The 12556-nt window shown below is 41.6% G+C and overlaps 1 protein-coding gene across 6 annotated transcripts in view; it reads left to right on the forward strand.

The window, feature by feature from the left end:
• Nucleotides 1-12556, forward strand: part of nav3 (neuron navigator 3) — a 375602-nt gene that overhangs the window by 259361 nt on the left and 103685 nt on the right. For all 6 annotated transcript variants that reach the window (XM_046072613.1, XM_046072614.1, XM_046072615.1 and 3 more), the window contains 2 exons: nt 3151-3325; nt 11996-12064. In XM_046072613.1, coding sequence (XP_045928569.1) covers nt 3151-3325; nt 11996-12064 — 244 coding nt within the window. The remainder of the gene's footprint in view (nt 1-3150; nt 3326-11995; nt 12065-12556) is intronic.

Here is a 12556-nt window from a genome sequence, read left to right on the forward strand (position 1 = left end):
TGTGCTAAGAGAAACAATCTGTTTGGCTTGTACTGAAGCCACATCCATAAAGCCAGTCAGCAGGGAATCTTTCTCTTTGAGTTCCTCTGAAAGTCGTCGGATGTCTTCCATAAGGTCAGCAATCTTCTTGTTCGCTTTCTTAAGGAGTGTGCAGTCCTCATGGGGCAGAGTTATCTCGGCTAGCATAGTCACCGGAGCTTTGTTGCGATCAGTAGCGTTGATCGCGTTTTTACGGTCATCTATCTTAAAATCCATGTCGGATGACTAAAATCCTTAACCCACGTAAAACTTAAATAAAGTTAAGTTAAATAAAAAGGATATAAAAAATGTAACGAAAAAAGAGTGGATTAAAACTGGATAAGAGTCCGGTTTAAGACGGAGCTTCCGACAGGTGGCTACAGACGCCAACGCATGCGCAGAGTGCAGATTACGTCAGCAATTACGTCAGAGATCTTGTGACAAGGTCACAAGGTGTGTGTATATATTGGTGTTAAGTATAAGTACTTTGCATTGGCCAACACGTTATGTAGGATGTTTATACATCAACATACTGATTAAGTATTGATACTGCATATCTGCAAAGTATTGCAATTTTGCCTTATCACCGAGTCATCTTTTTCAATATTTAACCAAGACCACACTCTTTACCTAATGTAAAACCAGGTGTTTTAGTTACCTAACCTCAACCCTCAAAAGACAAAGTCATGCATGGCTAACCATCCATCCTGATTTTGATACACCAAGGAGCCGAAGTCCAACATCACTTTAACAAACAATATAAATGGTCTACTTCTGAAAGATGGCAACAGAGAACTAGCTAATGGGTCGAGTGATGTTAGAGGAGGTTGCATCATGGTTCAATCCGATTGGTCTGAACCAATTATCCGCGCAAATATTTCTGAGGTCTGAGGGGTTTGTAGACATAATCTTAATGTTACCTATTGAATCGGAGTCTCCCCGATTTTGAATCGTAAATATCAAATGTGTTTTTATATTTACAATTTGAAATCCTGTTGTGTGAAATTAACTGCGATGGAGAATAGCCAGTGAGAGTGAAGACGAAGAAGACTTATTGAGCTGTCTAGGAAGCGGCACCAATCATATGTTCGGTGCAAGACATTGCACTGCTACATATCACTACATAGCACTTCACTTTGAAAGGTCATCCACAACAAACACCTTCAGTATTAGATATTGGACAGAACTGCATATGGTCATATGTTTCATATTTGATCCCTTAGTAAAAATATGAATCATACTATATTTTTCTACTGCTGCTGGAAGCAGATTCTCTGCATTTTAATGCAGTTTCTCAGACTAGATCACATAACAAGACAACAGAAGATAATAAATTATATCACAGCAAAGAAAATGCCAATAATAATGTTTGGACCATCCTCCATCACTGAACCATTGTTAAAGATCTTTCACATACAGGTCATGGCTAGAAATGACATGCTTAGGGTTCCTGGGCAAATCTGAGGTACAAGACCCCTGTTAGCACCCTGTTCCTTTCAGTCTTTCAGTATGTACAGTTTTTCCATGCTAAAATATTACATAGCCCAAGATTTGTTCTGTAGTAATATGATCAAACACGTGAAAGTAGGCAGAAAGCAGAAATCATAAAGGTTTTATGAGTACATTTTTAACAAGACCAAACCTTGCTGCAAACCTACACCATCAAGACATTTCCTTGAGTAAGACATACTGAAATTATCTGTTCTATAGCCGACCCTGACCTGCAGGGCAACTTCCCTGTTGAGATGGGGGAAGATTTATTCTTTCTCATGTCATCATCATCATTTCTATTACCTTTACAGTTGCCAAAAGTTTCAGTCTGCAACTGCTCTTTGGTCGGCTGAATCTGCAACATTGTCTCTCCCTAAAGCACAGAAAAGGCTGCTGTTCAGACTCTCTCTAAGGCCCAGTATAAATTAGCGCCTCTGGGTGTTTGAAAATGGAAAACAACCCCAAGAGATTAATCTTCTCCAACGTTCACTGTCTACAAACAGCATAGCCATGGATGGCTGGGGAGAATGTTTGAGCCTCGCCAGATTGATAAATCGAGTGAAAGGCCCTGCGTCAGCTGTTACTATCCTCCCCATGCCTCTGTGTGCCAGCTCTCACTGAGGGTATGATATGAAAAGTCCATTTCACAAATGGGTGCGTTAGCCACAGTGATCAATTCTTCCTCCTCCTGTGACTGCTGAATCCCATCTCGACTGTATGTGTAGGAGTCTGTGAGAGATGCATTTGTATGAGTTTTGTCCAAGATGAACTCAGGAACTGTTGAGGATAAGATTTACACTCCAGACAAAGTTGCTCATTGATTAGGAGCTTCCTTGCTGTTGCCAGCTCAGCATACCAAATAAGCAACTTCATCTGCAGGGCTGCAGTCTCTTATAGACTGCACCCCTGAGATCTTATACCCAAAACAGGAATATAATCTCTTTGATGGGTCACTTCTGCCATCAGCCCACCGCTGTACACTGCACCTGTAAATACAGTGTTTAATCAGTTCCTCACTTCATGGCAAAAGAAGAACTGTAATTAAAGTAGTCTATTTTTGGCTGTTTGGCCTCAGACTTGCCCTCACACCAGACTTCTGCCAGTTAAACACCAGTCCAGAAGGTCCGATGCTGAGCTATGCTCCTAAATGAACCAGCTGTGTGTTAGCTCATGTATGTGAGCAGATAGTTTAGTCTGGATCTATGACAACTGGTTTGTCTTGGGAGCAATGGCCTAAATTATCTGTATATGCTATATCTGTGCATATTATACACAGTATAAATATCTACTCCCGTTAAAGCCAGTGTACTGTGCCTCTGATCAAAACAGCTGCACCTGAGCTCTATCCCCAAGTGGCTTTTTTTTTAAGTCAACTACAGTATGTTCACTTTACAGTGTTTGAAAGATACAATAAGTGTTCTGGAAACACATGAAAAACAAAAGTCCTGCACTGTTTTGACGCAAAAAGGACTTTATTCCAAGAAAATGTGTTTGTATGCATTGCAGGGTAAAGCTGGATATCACTCTGTACAGTATTAAATCATGGATGCTGGATGACTTCACATCATGTTGGAGTAGCAGTCTTAAGTACCACAGCACAAAGTAGATGCTCAAATTGTCCTTATTTTTTGTCACTTTCAGAGATCAGGAATGGCAACCTAAAGAGCATCCTGGGTCTCTTCTTCATCCTGTCACGTTACAAGCAGCAGCAGCAGCAACAGCAGCAGTACTACCAATCCCTGGTGGAGCTCAGCCAGCAGACCAGCAGCCCCGTACCGTCCTCCAGCAGCCTCAAGACACAAGAGATGCAGTCCAGGTATGTTACACTCCAGATAGTTGTATTCCAGTAGTTTGGTGTTGGTTCATGTCTCATTTGGGGCAGAGGTAGCCTAGAGGTCACAGAGGCAAGCTAATGTCACTGTTTTGAATTAGTGGGCCAATTATTTTTTAGAATCCATGTTGGAATAGAGGCCTAGTGATTTATTGTTTTTGGATGCTTAATTAGGTCCAGTTAGAGCTTTTGTAAACAGGAATTCGATGGATATGACCGCCTCTCAGTGGTGTTGAAAATGAATAACAGCCTCCATGGAAAATGTTTCTCATTAGAGATTTTGCTGCATCAGCTCCATTAAGGACGTTTTGACAGGGAAGAGTCAAGCTGGCTGACAGCAGAGGAGAGCAGTTACATTAGATTTGTGTTTTTAATGCGGTCCTAGCCTCAGGCTGTATGGAAATTATGCTTAGCTTAGCTTAGCTTAATGTAAACACTGCAAGCAGGGGGAAACAACTAGCCTGGCTCTGTCTGAAGGTGACAAAATCCACACACCAGCACCTTTGAAGCTTTAAGTGATGAAGATAAACAACGTTGCACAACCCCCCCACTCCCCTGTACAATGGCTAATTATCGTTTTTTATGCTTTTATTTCAGATTAAACAAGCATGATATAACATATCCATTTAAGAGCATTGAAGTCACTGGTTGGTGGATTTTGTTACCTTTGGACAGAGCAGGGCTAGCTGACTCCCCCTTTACCAGTCTTTGATGCTCACTGGGTGCATACTGCAAAAAGGCCTCTGCGCTTACGTGTTTTTGGGCCCATACAACACGCTCATGAGTCCTTCTCCAACTGAGACGGTTGAGCACATGCATTTCCAAAACTTCAGCTGGTCGAGCTAGCTGACTTCCGGTTGGCTCCCTGCACACATGAACGGGATAAACTAATTTAATCATGGGACATTCCAAATGTTATTGGACCAAATGGATCTGATAATGAAAAGAGGTGTGTCCTTTTCCAATAATTTTTTATAGCAAAAATGCTTTTGTGGGCCAGTATGCATGCATCAATGCGGAAGTTGCATACACTGTCCGCTAGGCCAAAATGTCATCACAGCCTCGCTCTGTTCCTTGGGGCTTGGTGTGAAGTCTGATAAGTTGACTCAAGTGATGTCACTTGAGTCAACGTCTCTTGGTTCTGTAGACTACAAGTTTGAAAATGATAAAAATCTGGGGCCCTGGAGTTAAAAAGAAGAGAGCTTATCAGGCCTCTGTAGTCTGCTCCTCATCTCTGCTTGAGGCTACCAGCTCAAGGCTACACTAGCCACTACTAGCATAGCACACACAAATCTCCAACCTTGGTTCAAGTTGCACTGTGGGTAGGTGCCAGGTTTTGACAAAGAAGAAGAATGTATCGATAATAAAAGATGATATCTTATCCTGGTGCATACATTTTTATCCTTTTTTTTCTACTGTCTAAAAGTACTACAGTGTTATCAGAGCGCAATGCTAAATCAGTGTAGAACTTGTTTAAGAACTAAGGTAAGGTTGTCCTTAGTTTAGTAGCTGTAGGTAGATCAATATGAAAATATTGATATCAAATATGAAGATGTTATTTATGAGGTACTTATATGAAGAAATACATTGTACAGTAGATGTGTTGGCAGCTAAGCACTAAAAGCAAAGGAGGTCCCTGTGCGATGTAAATAGACAGAGCAGGCCTTAGAAGAGCATCTAAAGGAAGGCCTGACATGCCACACATGAGCAGCATTCCCCTTGACCAAATCAAGTTACAGCATGGCCGCTCTATTTGGCAGCACTATGTCTGCGTGTGTGTGTGTGTGTGTGTGTGTGAGTGTAAGTAGTGGCAGTGTATGTGCATAAAATCAGTGCAATAAGAGCAGTCAGTCTCAGCACTTGAGGAGAGGGCATGTGAGTAAGATGATATTGTCGAGCGCTTTAGCCTCACTCTGTATGGATAAGTTAGGAGTTGGTAGCAATGGGGTCACAGTATCGTGTGTGTGTGTGTGTGTGTGTGTGTGTGTGTGTGTGCGTGCATGTGGGGTTATTAGGGGCACAGCTGCCTCCCATTCCCACACTGCTGCCTCCCCCCAACAACAGGTGGAGAACGCTCTCATACACATACACACAGAACAGTGAAGTTAACTTGGCTGCATCAGTGCAGCCTGGCAGGCATGCCAAACCAAATACACACACACACACACGAACTGATAAAGTCATTACAGAAGTTTCACTTTTCACCATCATACAATACAAAGAAGTGTCAACAAGTTGGTTGGAGAGATAATTGAGGTATTATTTGATGAGATGTTTGAGGTTTCTCCACCAATAAGGAGAACATATAAACATATGAAGGAAGGTCTTTTTTAAAGATTGTCTCTGTGAAGTAGCTCACTTAATTTCCAAATAGACCCTCTGCCCTTGCTGTCCACAGCCCCAGTAATGGCTCACTCCCCTGGGCTAATAAGTTAATCATGTCTGAATGCTGGGGCCACAGTGGAGGTCAGAGGACCAGTCCATGTCCGTCAGTGATAAAGTAAGCCATTAATCTGAGAGTTTTTGGGGTTGTCTGGGCTATTCAACCTCTCTCTGTGGCTCAAGGAAGTCTGGAACGGTTTGGAGAGTTCATTTGATCTTGTCCAATGAAAGAGAAATCGGGGAAAGGATTAAAAAATATTGCTTGTATATTATCACACATATTGTATGAAGAGCGATCCGGAGGTATAAAGTTATTTGGCCCAGTTGACAATGACAAGCCACTGTCAACATAAATCACTTAAGTTGGGGGTTTATACTGCAGAATAGAGCCAGACGATCATGACTATCTGCCACTACATGTACCAAATTCCACAGAGTTCCAAACAACATCCACTTGTTTTTTAATGTTTTAATGGGAAGCTCTTATAATGCAGCCCTACGGCAGTGCTTTTGAAATATGTAAAGGAAGAATCCTCCCTGAAATTTTCTGATTCTGAATTGCTTTAACCTCTTAAGTGCAACTGACTCACTGGTAGGTCACTCATTACAAACTTGTGCTGTACCGTCAAACATTATTTAAACCCACAGAACTGTGTTTTGAAATCTTGCGGAGGTCTTCCAAAGAAGATCAAATGTCAGGTTGATTATAGGCAAGTGTGCGTAAAATGATGCACAATAGCTTACATCTATAATATTTCAATTTTTGTCTTTGTAAAGATTATATAGCTTTTACAAGAGCTGAAGTCATCTGAGTCACCTGGACTTGGCAGATTTGAGTTTATTTGAGGGCTTCTCTGTTTGTAAAGTAGCTTGGAACCACTGCACAAACCGCCGACGCTCTGATGTTTAAGTTTGCTTTCTCTGCACTTTTCATATTGTACCATCTAAACTTTAAATTATATTAAAGATTTGTGTAATTTTTGTCTGAGGCTTCATGCCTGGCTGGCGTGCAGCCTCCCTTTCCTTTTCACCCATCTTTGGAAACACTGAAATGTAATTAAATGTACTCATAAAAACTCTCTTCTAATTCTAATTTAACACAGTGATGAATTTCTGTAAGCTCTAGCCGACCCTGAAGATTTAGCATGTCTGAGTAACTTCATAAAATATAAGATAAGAAGAATGGATGTTTTAAATTAAAAATGTTAAGCCTTCTAAATTATCAAATTATCTGTCTCACAGATTTACACGGACAGAGACACACGCGCGCTGACACATTTGGCCTACTGCACATCTACAGTTGTAGTATGGTGAGCTTTCTATAGACAGCACCTGCTGGCCTGACTGGTGTCTCTGGGGCAGGGGATGGGATGTGTGTGACTGTGTGCGACTGTGTTTGTGTGTGTCCGAGGGGAAGTCCCGATTGGACAGATAGCGACAGCCCGGAGCCACGGGAGGTTTCCAGTGCTCTAGAAGGCAGGGGGGCCCGGGCCTGGCAGGGCACAGCAAACCCTCCCTCTTGAACTCACCATGTCCCGGGGCGAACAGGTTGACCCCCTGGTTTGGCGCTCTTCACGCCTGCCTACCGCCGTGTCTCGCGACAGAAAGAGCCGTTTGCCATATGGTAGAGCTAACATTCTGGCCAAGCCCGACTCGTCTCCTAGGTACAGTTTTAGTGTGCGGTGTGTGTGTGTGTGGAAACATCAAGGCAACAGAGTTTGGATCTTTCTGAAAAACACATGGTGATATGAGGAGGATGGATTAGTGTCGGTGGCATCATGAACTGGTAAATGGTTTGGTTCCTCTTGTCCTGCTTGTTACTCTGAAGTGTCATACATCATGGATTTGTGTTTAGCTTTTTATTATAGGTTTTTAATACATACTGTAGATTAGGATACGAATCATTTCTTGATGTTCATCATGGGATGCTGTCGGTGAGAAGTTTCAGTTGAAGTCATTAATTAGACTCGCAAACAGCTTGTTTGATAAGTGGAGTCCTACACAATAAAAGCCCAGTTTATACCGCATGTATTTTGAACTTATTCTGCATGTATGCTCCATCACTAAGGGGAAGTGGAACACATTTAACCTATTTTTATTTCTAGTTTGGTAACTATCTTAATTTTAGAAATGGGTATGTATAGCAGTATTTCATTTTTACTGTGTACAGAATCCAGAAAATACTACCATGAATAACTAACTTTTGAAGCCACTGATGAATTATCCAATAGGTGTGCCAGATCCCAAAACTCTCATATGGGTTGTGTTAAAAGGCAAGGACAAGTTACCTATTTTGGTGCATTTTATGCCTTTATCAGATTGGGAATGAAAGGAACGACATGAAAGTTCCCAAGCTGGACTTAAGGCACCAGTATGCTTCATTGAAAGTGCTTGTTTGATAGTCAACAGCTTCAGAAACTTCCTCCATGGTGAAATTTTTGATATCATTCTTTTCTAGCATAACCTGGACCTTAAACTAGGGATGTTTTGGTCCATTGTTACCACGCAACAGGTAGCCTACAGTAGTTATTGAGCTGACTGTGTCACATGCTCAAATGGCCATGTGACATCGTGTGTGTGTGTGTGCGTCCAAGCACCAATGCTAGAAGTAGCGTCCCAACACGGAGTGCTGATTGGGCTCTGAAAGGGCAATGTTGGACAGATCCCCCCCCTAGACACAAAGGTTGAGTGAAACCACATTACCTGCTGTCATCACGCTGACCTCGGTGCCTGAGCTCCCGCCATTTTTATTCTATAACCCATCAGTTTGCGACTGCCCACAGCGCTGGTGCTACAATCAAGCTGAAACTGATATTACTCGCATTTAAGGACAGAGATGTCATCCAATCTTGTTGATCCATGTTGTTTGCGATCAGAAGTGACAGACTGTAACACCCCTCTCCTTCTCATTTTCACCACCACCACCTCATCTCCTTTCCACAGGCGTAGATCCTACCCTCCTGTGTTCTGTTGTCTCTTTTTCCACATTGGAAAGATATTAAATGTTGTGGGTTGGATAAGCACTCCAGGCTGGGGATTCAACCGTTGCCTTCAAGTTTGATTACATTTTGTAAAATTGGAGATGAGGGGGAGGGGGTCATGATTGGTCTTGTGGTGGAAAAATGTGCACCACAGAACCCCATGATTTTTGTTTTACTGTCATATACAACTGTGGGCTGCTCCTACATGAGCTGCACTTAACATTACCTTCTCTCAGGCTTCTGTGGCCTTTAAAGATAACCCTTGTTCCTCCTTGCTAACAGCCTTGCACTGCACTCCCACTCTGAAAATGGACAAAAATAGAGAAAAGACAGATAGAAAGCAAAAGGACAAAAGCTATACTTTAATGTGATGCACAAATTTAAGCTTGACCCTTTTTTCCATTGAAAAGCTGAAAAAGCATTTAGAATGTGACAGGGCTCCATTAATTTCTCTCTATGCTTGTCTTTCCTGTGTTGTAAGTGCCATTTAGGGTATTTAATAGAGCACAAAACATACTACAGGGAGATGAAATGTGGTGTTGGGTGTGTGTGTGTGTGTGTGAGGGGGGGATTCAGTTGCCAGGCATCATTAACCAACATGTCATGTATCATATAGTTCAGTAATAACATGATACGAAGGTGCTCACCACTGTAATGAGAAACTGCCCTGAACTTGTTTCCCCTGTGTTCTGCTGTCTGCTCCAAAGCTCGTTAGCATAACGCCTCATCATGAAAACCTGCAAGGTCAATTAGAAAGGTACAGTGACTCTGCATTTCATCGCAGGTGGTTTAAAAGTGAATCAAATTGTCCAGAGGGAGAGATGTGAATAGAGAAAGGGTGTGTGTGTGTACAGGTGCATCTTCAGTATGTGAGAGAGGCATGGCGGGAAATGTCATTGTGTGCGTTTAGAAAGAATGGGAGCCACACTTTCTTAGCGAGTTAGACAGCTAATTAAAATTTTACTCACCACCTTAAAAGATCCTTGTCGTTCACAGTTCGACCTCTCTGAACAAAGCATTAAATACCACCCTGCCGTTCTGTCACAGCTGGTTTGATTCTACAGAATGATGAAATGCACTCAAGAGATTCATTGAAAATCACCTCAGCAAGGTCTGAAGCTTCTGTACCAGTTCTCCTTTTATTGTACTTATCCATAATCCATGATGCATGAGTGAGAGGCTGCCAAAATATTCATCAGCAGTCATGGCCAGAACTTGCACTGAAGCTTATACCACATAATTAAACTGTTCTATGGTATATCTGACGTGTAATTTCTTAAATACAATAATTTATTTTATCTAATTTCTACTCAAGGCAATATTATGGGTTACTTTTATTGTTGCTCTAGTAATCTTTTTTATTAACTTGCGGTCACAGTGTCAGCTAAATGCGTGAAATGCTGAAAAGTAAAAGTCTCATTTCAAAACTGTTGGCATTTGTTTATATTCATGCACGGTTGAGAACTGCACACTAAAAGCAGGCAGAACAGAAAATGAGATGTGTTGACGGCTGTGCGTCATTCAGCCACCCAGTATAGGTAGTTTATTGTCTCTGTCCACTTTCACTCACCAATGCCAAACCAGCAGCCCACAATCACCAAACAGAGAACAAGTTGTTCCTCGTTGTCAAAAAAGAAGGACGTCTAAACAGACTGCTCATGCTTGTTGCTTCCTCTGTACTCCAGCTGAAGCACAGCTCACTTGCTCTGGTCATTGTAGAGGACCGTTTTCAGACTGTTTTACAGTTGAACTACTGCAGCTCTGTGGTTCCCTCCTCAAAAGGAACTGATTGGAAAACCCAAGTTTCTAACGCTGCTCAGCCTGTGGAAGGTATGAATGAAAATCTGCAATTAACTGGAATGCAATTAGCTTTTTCCTATGAACTGATTTATTCGTATAACCACTTAAACTACGTGAAGGGTAAAGTCACAGTAGCTGCCAGCATGTGTAATGTATGTAATTTAATGCTCTATTACGCTATGTGGGAAGTACAGGCAGCATTTTGTTTTGGATTGGTTCTTTAGATAATAACGTAACTCATGTCAGGCTACTGTGAACAAACTGTGAAAATTGTATTTCATCCTCCTGGTGAGTTCACAGCATCCACTTTACGGTGTTTATTAGCAACCAAATCCCTGTGGTCATTTTCTTAATATTTTTTCGAAAATAAGTTGCTTTATGTTTTTTTTTTTCTATTCAACTTTTAAATTCTCTTAAGCTAATAATGTTAGCGCCCATTAGCTCAGCCTGCCACAGCACTGCCTGCGATATACTTGAATTATATTTTTAACACCTGTCTTTTTTTGTGTTAGTTTTCTTTGCTGAAAGACTGGGAAAGTGTCAGGAAAGGAACATTATGCTATCTGAGAGTTATCTTGAATGTCCATTAAGAACATTTCTTTCCCCTGTGGCAGACGTTAAAATGACACTGTTGCTCTGAGTGGGTTTTCACTTGCTTAATTAGCAATAAGGCCAGCCACAAACAATATATCTCCAGGCATTTAGAGCTACTAGTTAAAAGAGAAGATATGTCTGGTTGATAACTTTCAATAGATGCTCTGTTCATTCCGTTTATGACAACAAGTGAGAAATGCTCACATGGTTTGCGAGTCATAGAGTTCACACAGGAAGTGACACTCACAAGATTTACATGCAGGAATAAACAACAGCCCAGCCACCTGGCCTTCGCCATTTCATTGTTTACAGGGTGTACGTATGATGATTAAAGGCAGCTCTTTGTTCATAAAGCGCTCTACAAGTAGCTTAACTACTTCCTGCCAAACATGAATGGAGAAGCCTGCCCGCGTTAATTCCCGTCTCTGTGAATGACTAACAGTGAGTGTTGGGTTATAAACTGTGACTGGTGCTGTGGGCATTTCCTTCGCCTCTGCCTCGTGTGTTGTTGGGTTTTGGAGGTTTTCTTCAAACGATGCCACCACGAAAGTGATTGTGAAAGTTTTTGCGGGCCCTTTTATGTCAGCGGCCCTATAAATGGATTGAGAGATGTTATTGGCTGAGTCATACGCGTGTGGTAATAAACATGTGCGAGCCATCATGTAAGAAATCAAAAAAATGTGCACTGGCATGCGACAGTAAGTACTATGTGCTTCTTCTCTTCTCTCCCTGGTTATCTCTTCTTCTTTCTCTCTGTGCTTCTATCTGAATGGCTCCTCTCAATCACATTATTACATTAAGCTGTGGATTAAGAAAAGTCCAGCAAGACACTGATTTCATTCCTCTTCTGTGTAACTGTGTAACAGTCTGTCCGTCATCTTTTCTGCTCTCTCATCAGTCTCACAGCACGATATGCAAGTCCTCCAGGCCACAGTGGAATAGGGTCACCACAGAAGAAAAACACAAGGTAAATATGGCAAATACTTCATGTACCTCCTCTATTTGATTGGTCGATGTTGTTATATATTCTGAGCATTCACTTTTTAAGTGTATTTCTGGACCTTGTGCCTTCATATGTCCATTTTGCTTAATGTTTTCATGTTTTTGTGATACTCTGTTACCACCACAGTGAGGTCAAAGGTCTAGGTGAACCAGGGAGCAGCTGGTAGGGATTCTTGTTTTGGTCAAAGATACTTCAGCAGGGTGTAGATGTGTGCCTCACAGTGAAAAGACTCTCTTCTGCTAAATATTTATTATCATGTTCCCCATTACCTTTGCACAGGCATTTCAGCCTAATTAAACATGCCCTTTCAGTTCTGAACACCTACAGTGTGATGGAATTTTTTTGTTATTTTTATTTTCACTTTTTTACTTCACGGAGTGGTTCTTCTCATTAACGTCAAGGCTAGTGCAATCAAATAGGCACACACATAATTTTAAAGGTGCTTGTACATAATTT

This window comes from Micropterus dolomieu, linkage group LG16, assembly GCF_021292245.1.
Source record: "Micropterus dolomieu isolate WLL.071019.BEF.003 ecotype Adirondacks linkage group LG16, ASM2129224v1, whole genome shotgun sequence".
Lineage (NCBI taxonomy): Eukaryota > Metazoa > Chordata > Actinopteri > Centrarchiformes > Centrarchidae > Micropterus > Micropterus dolomieu.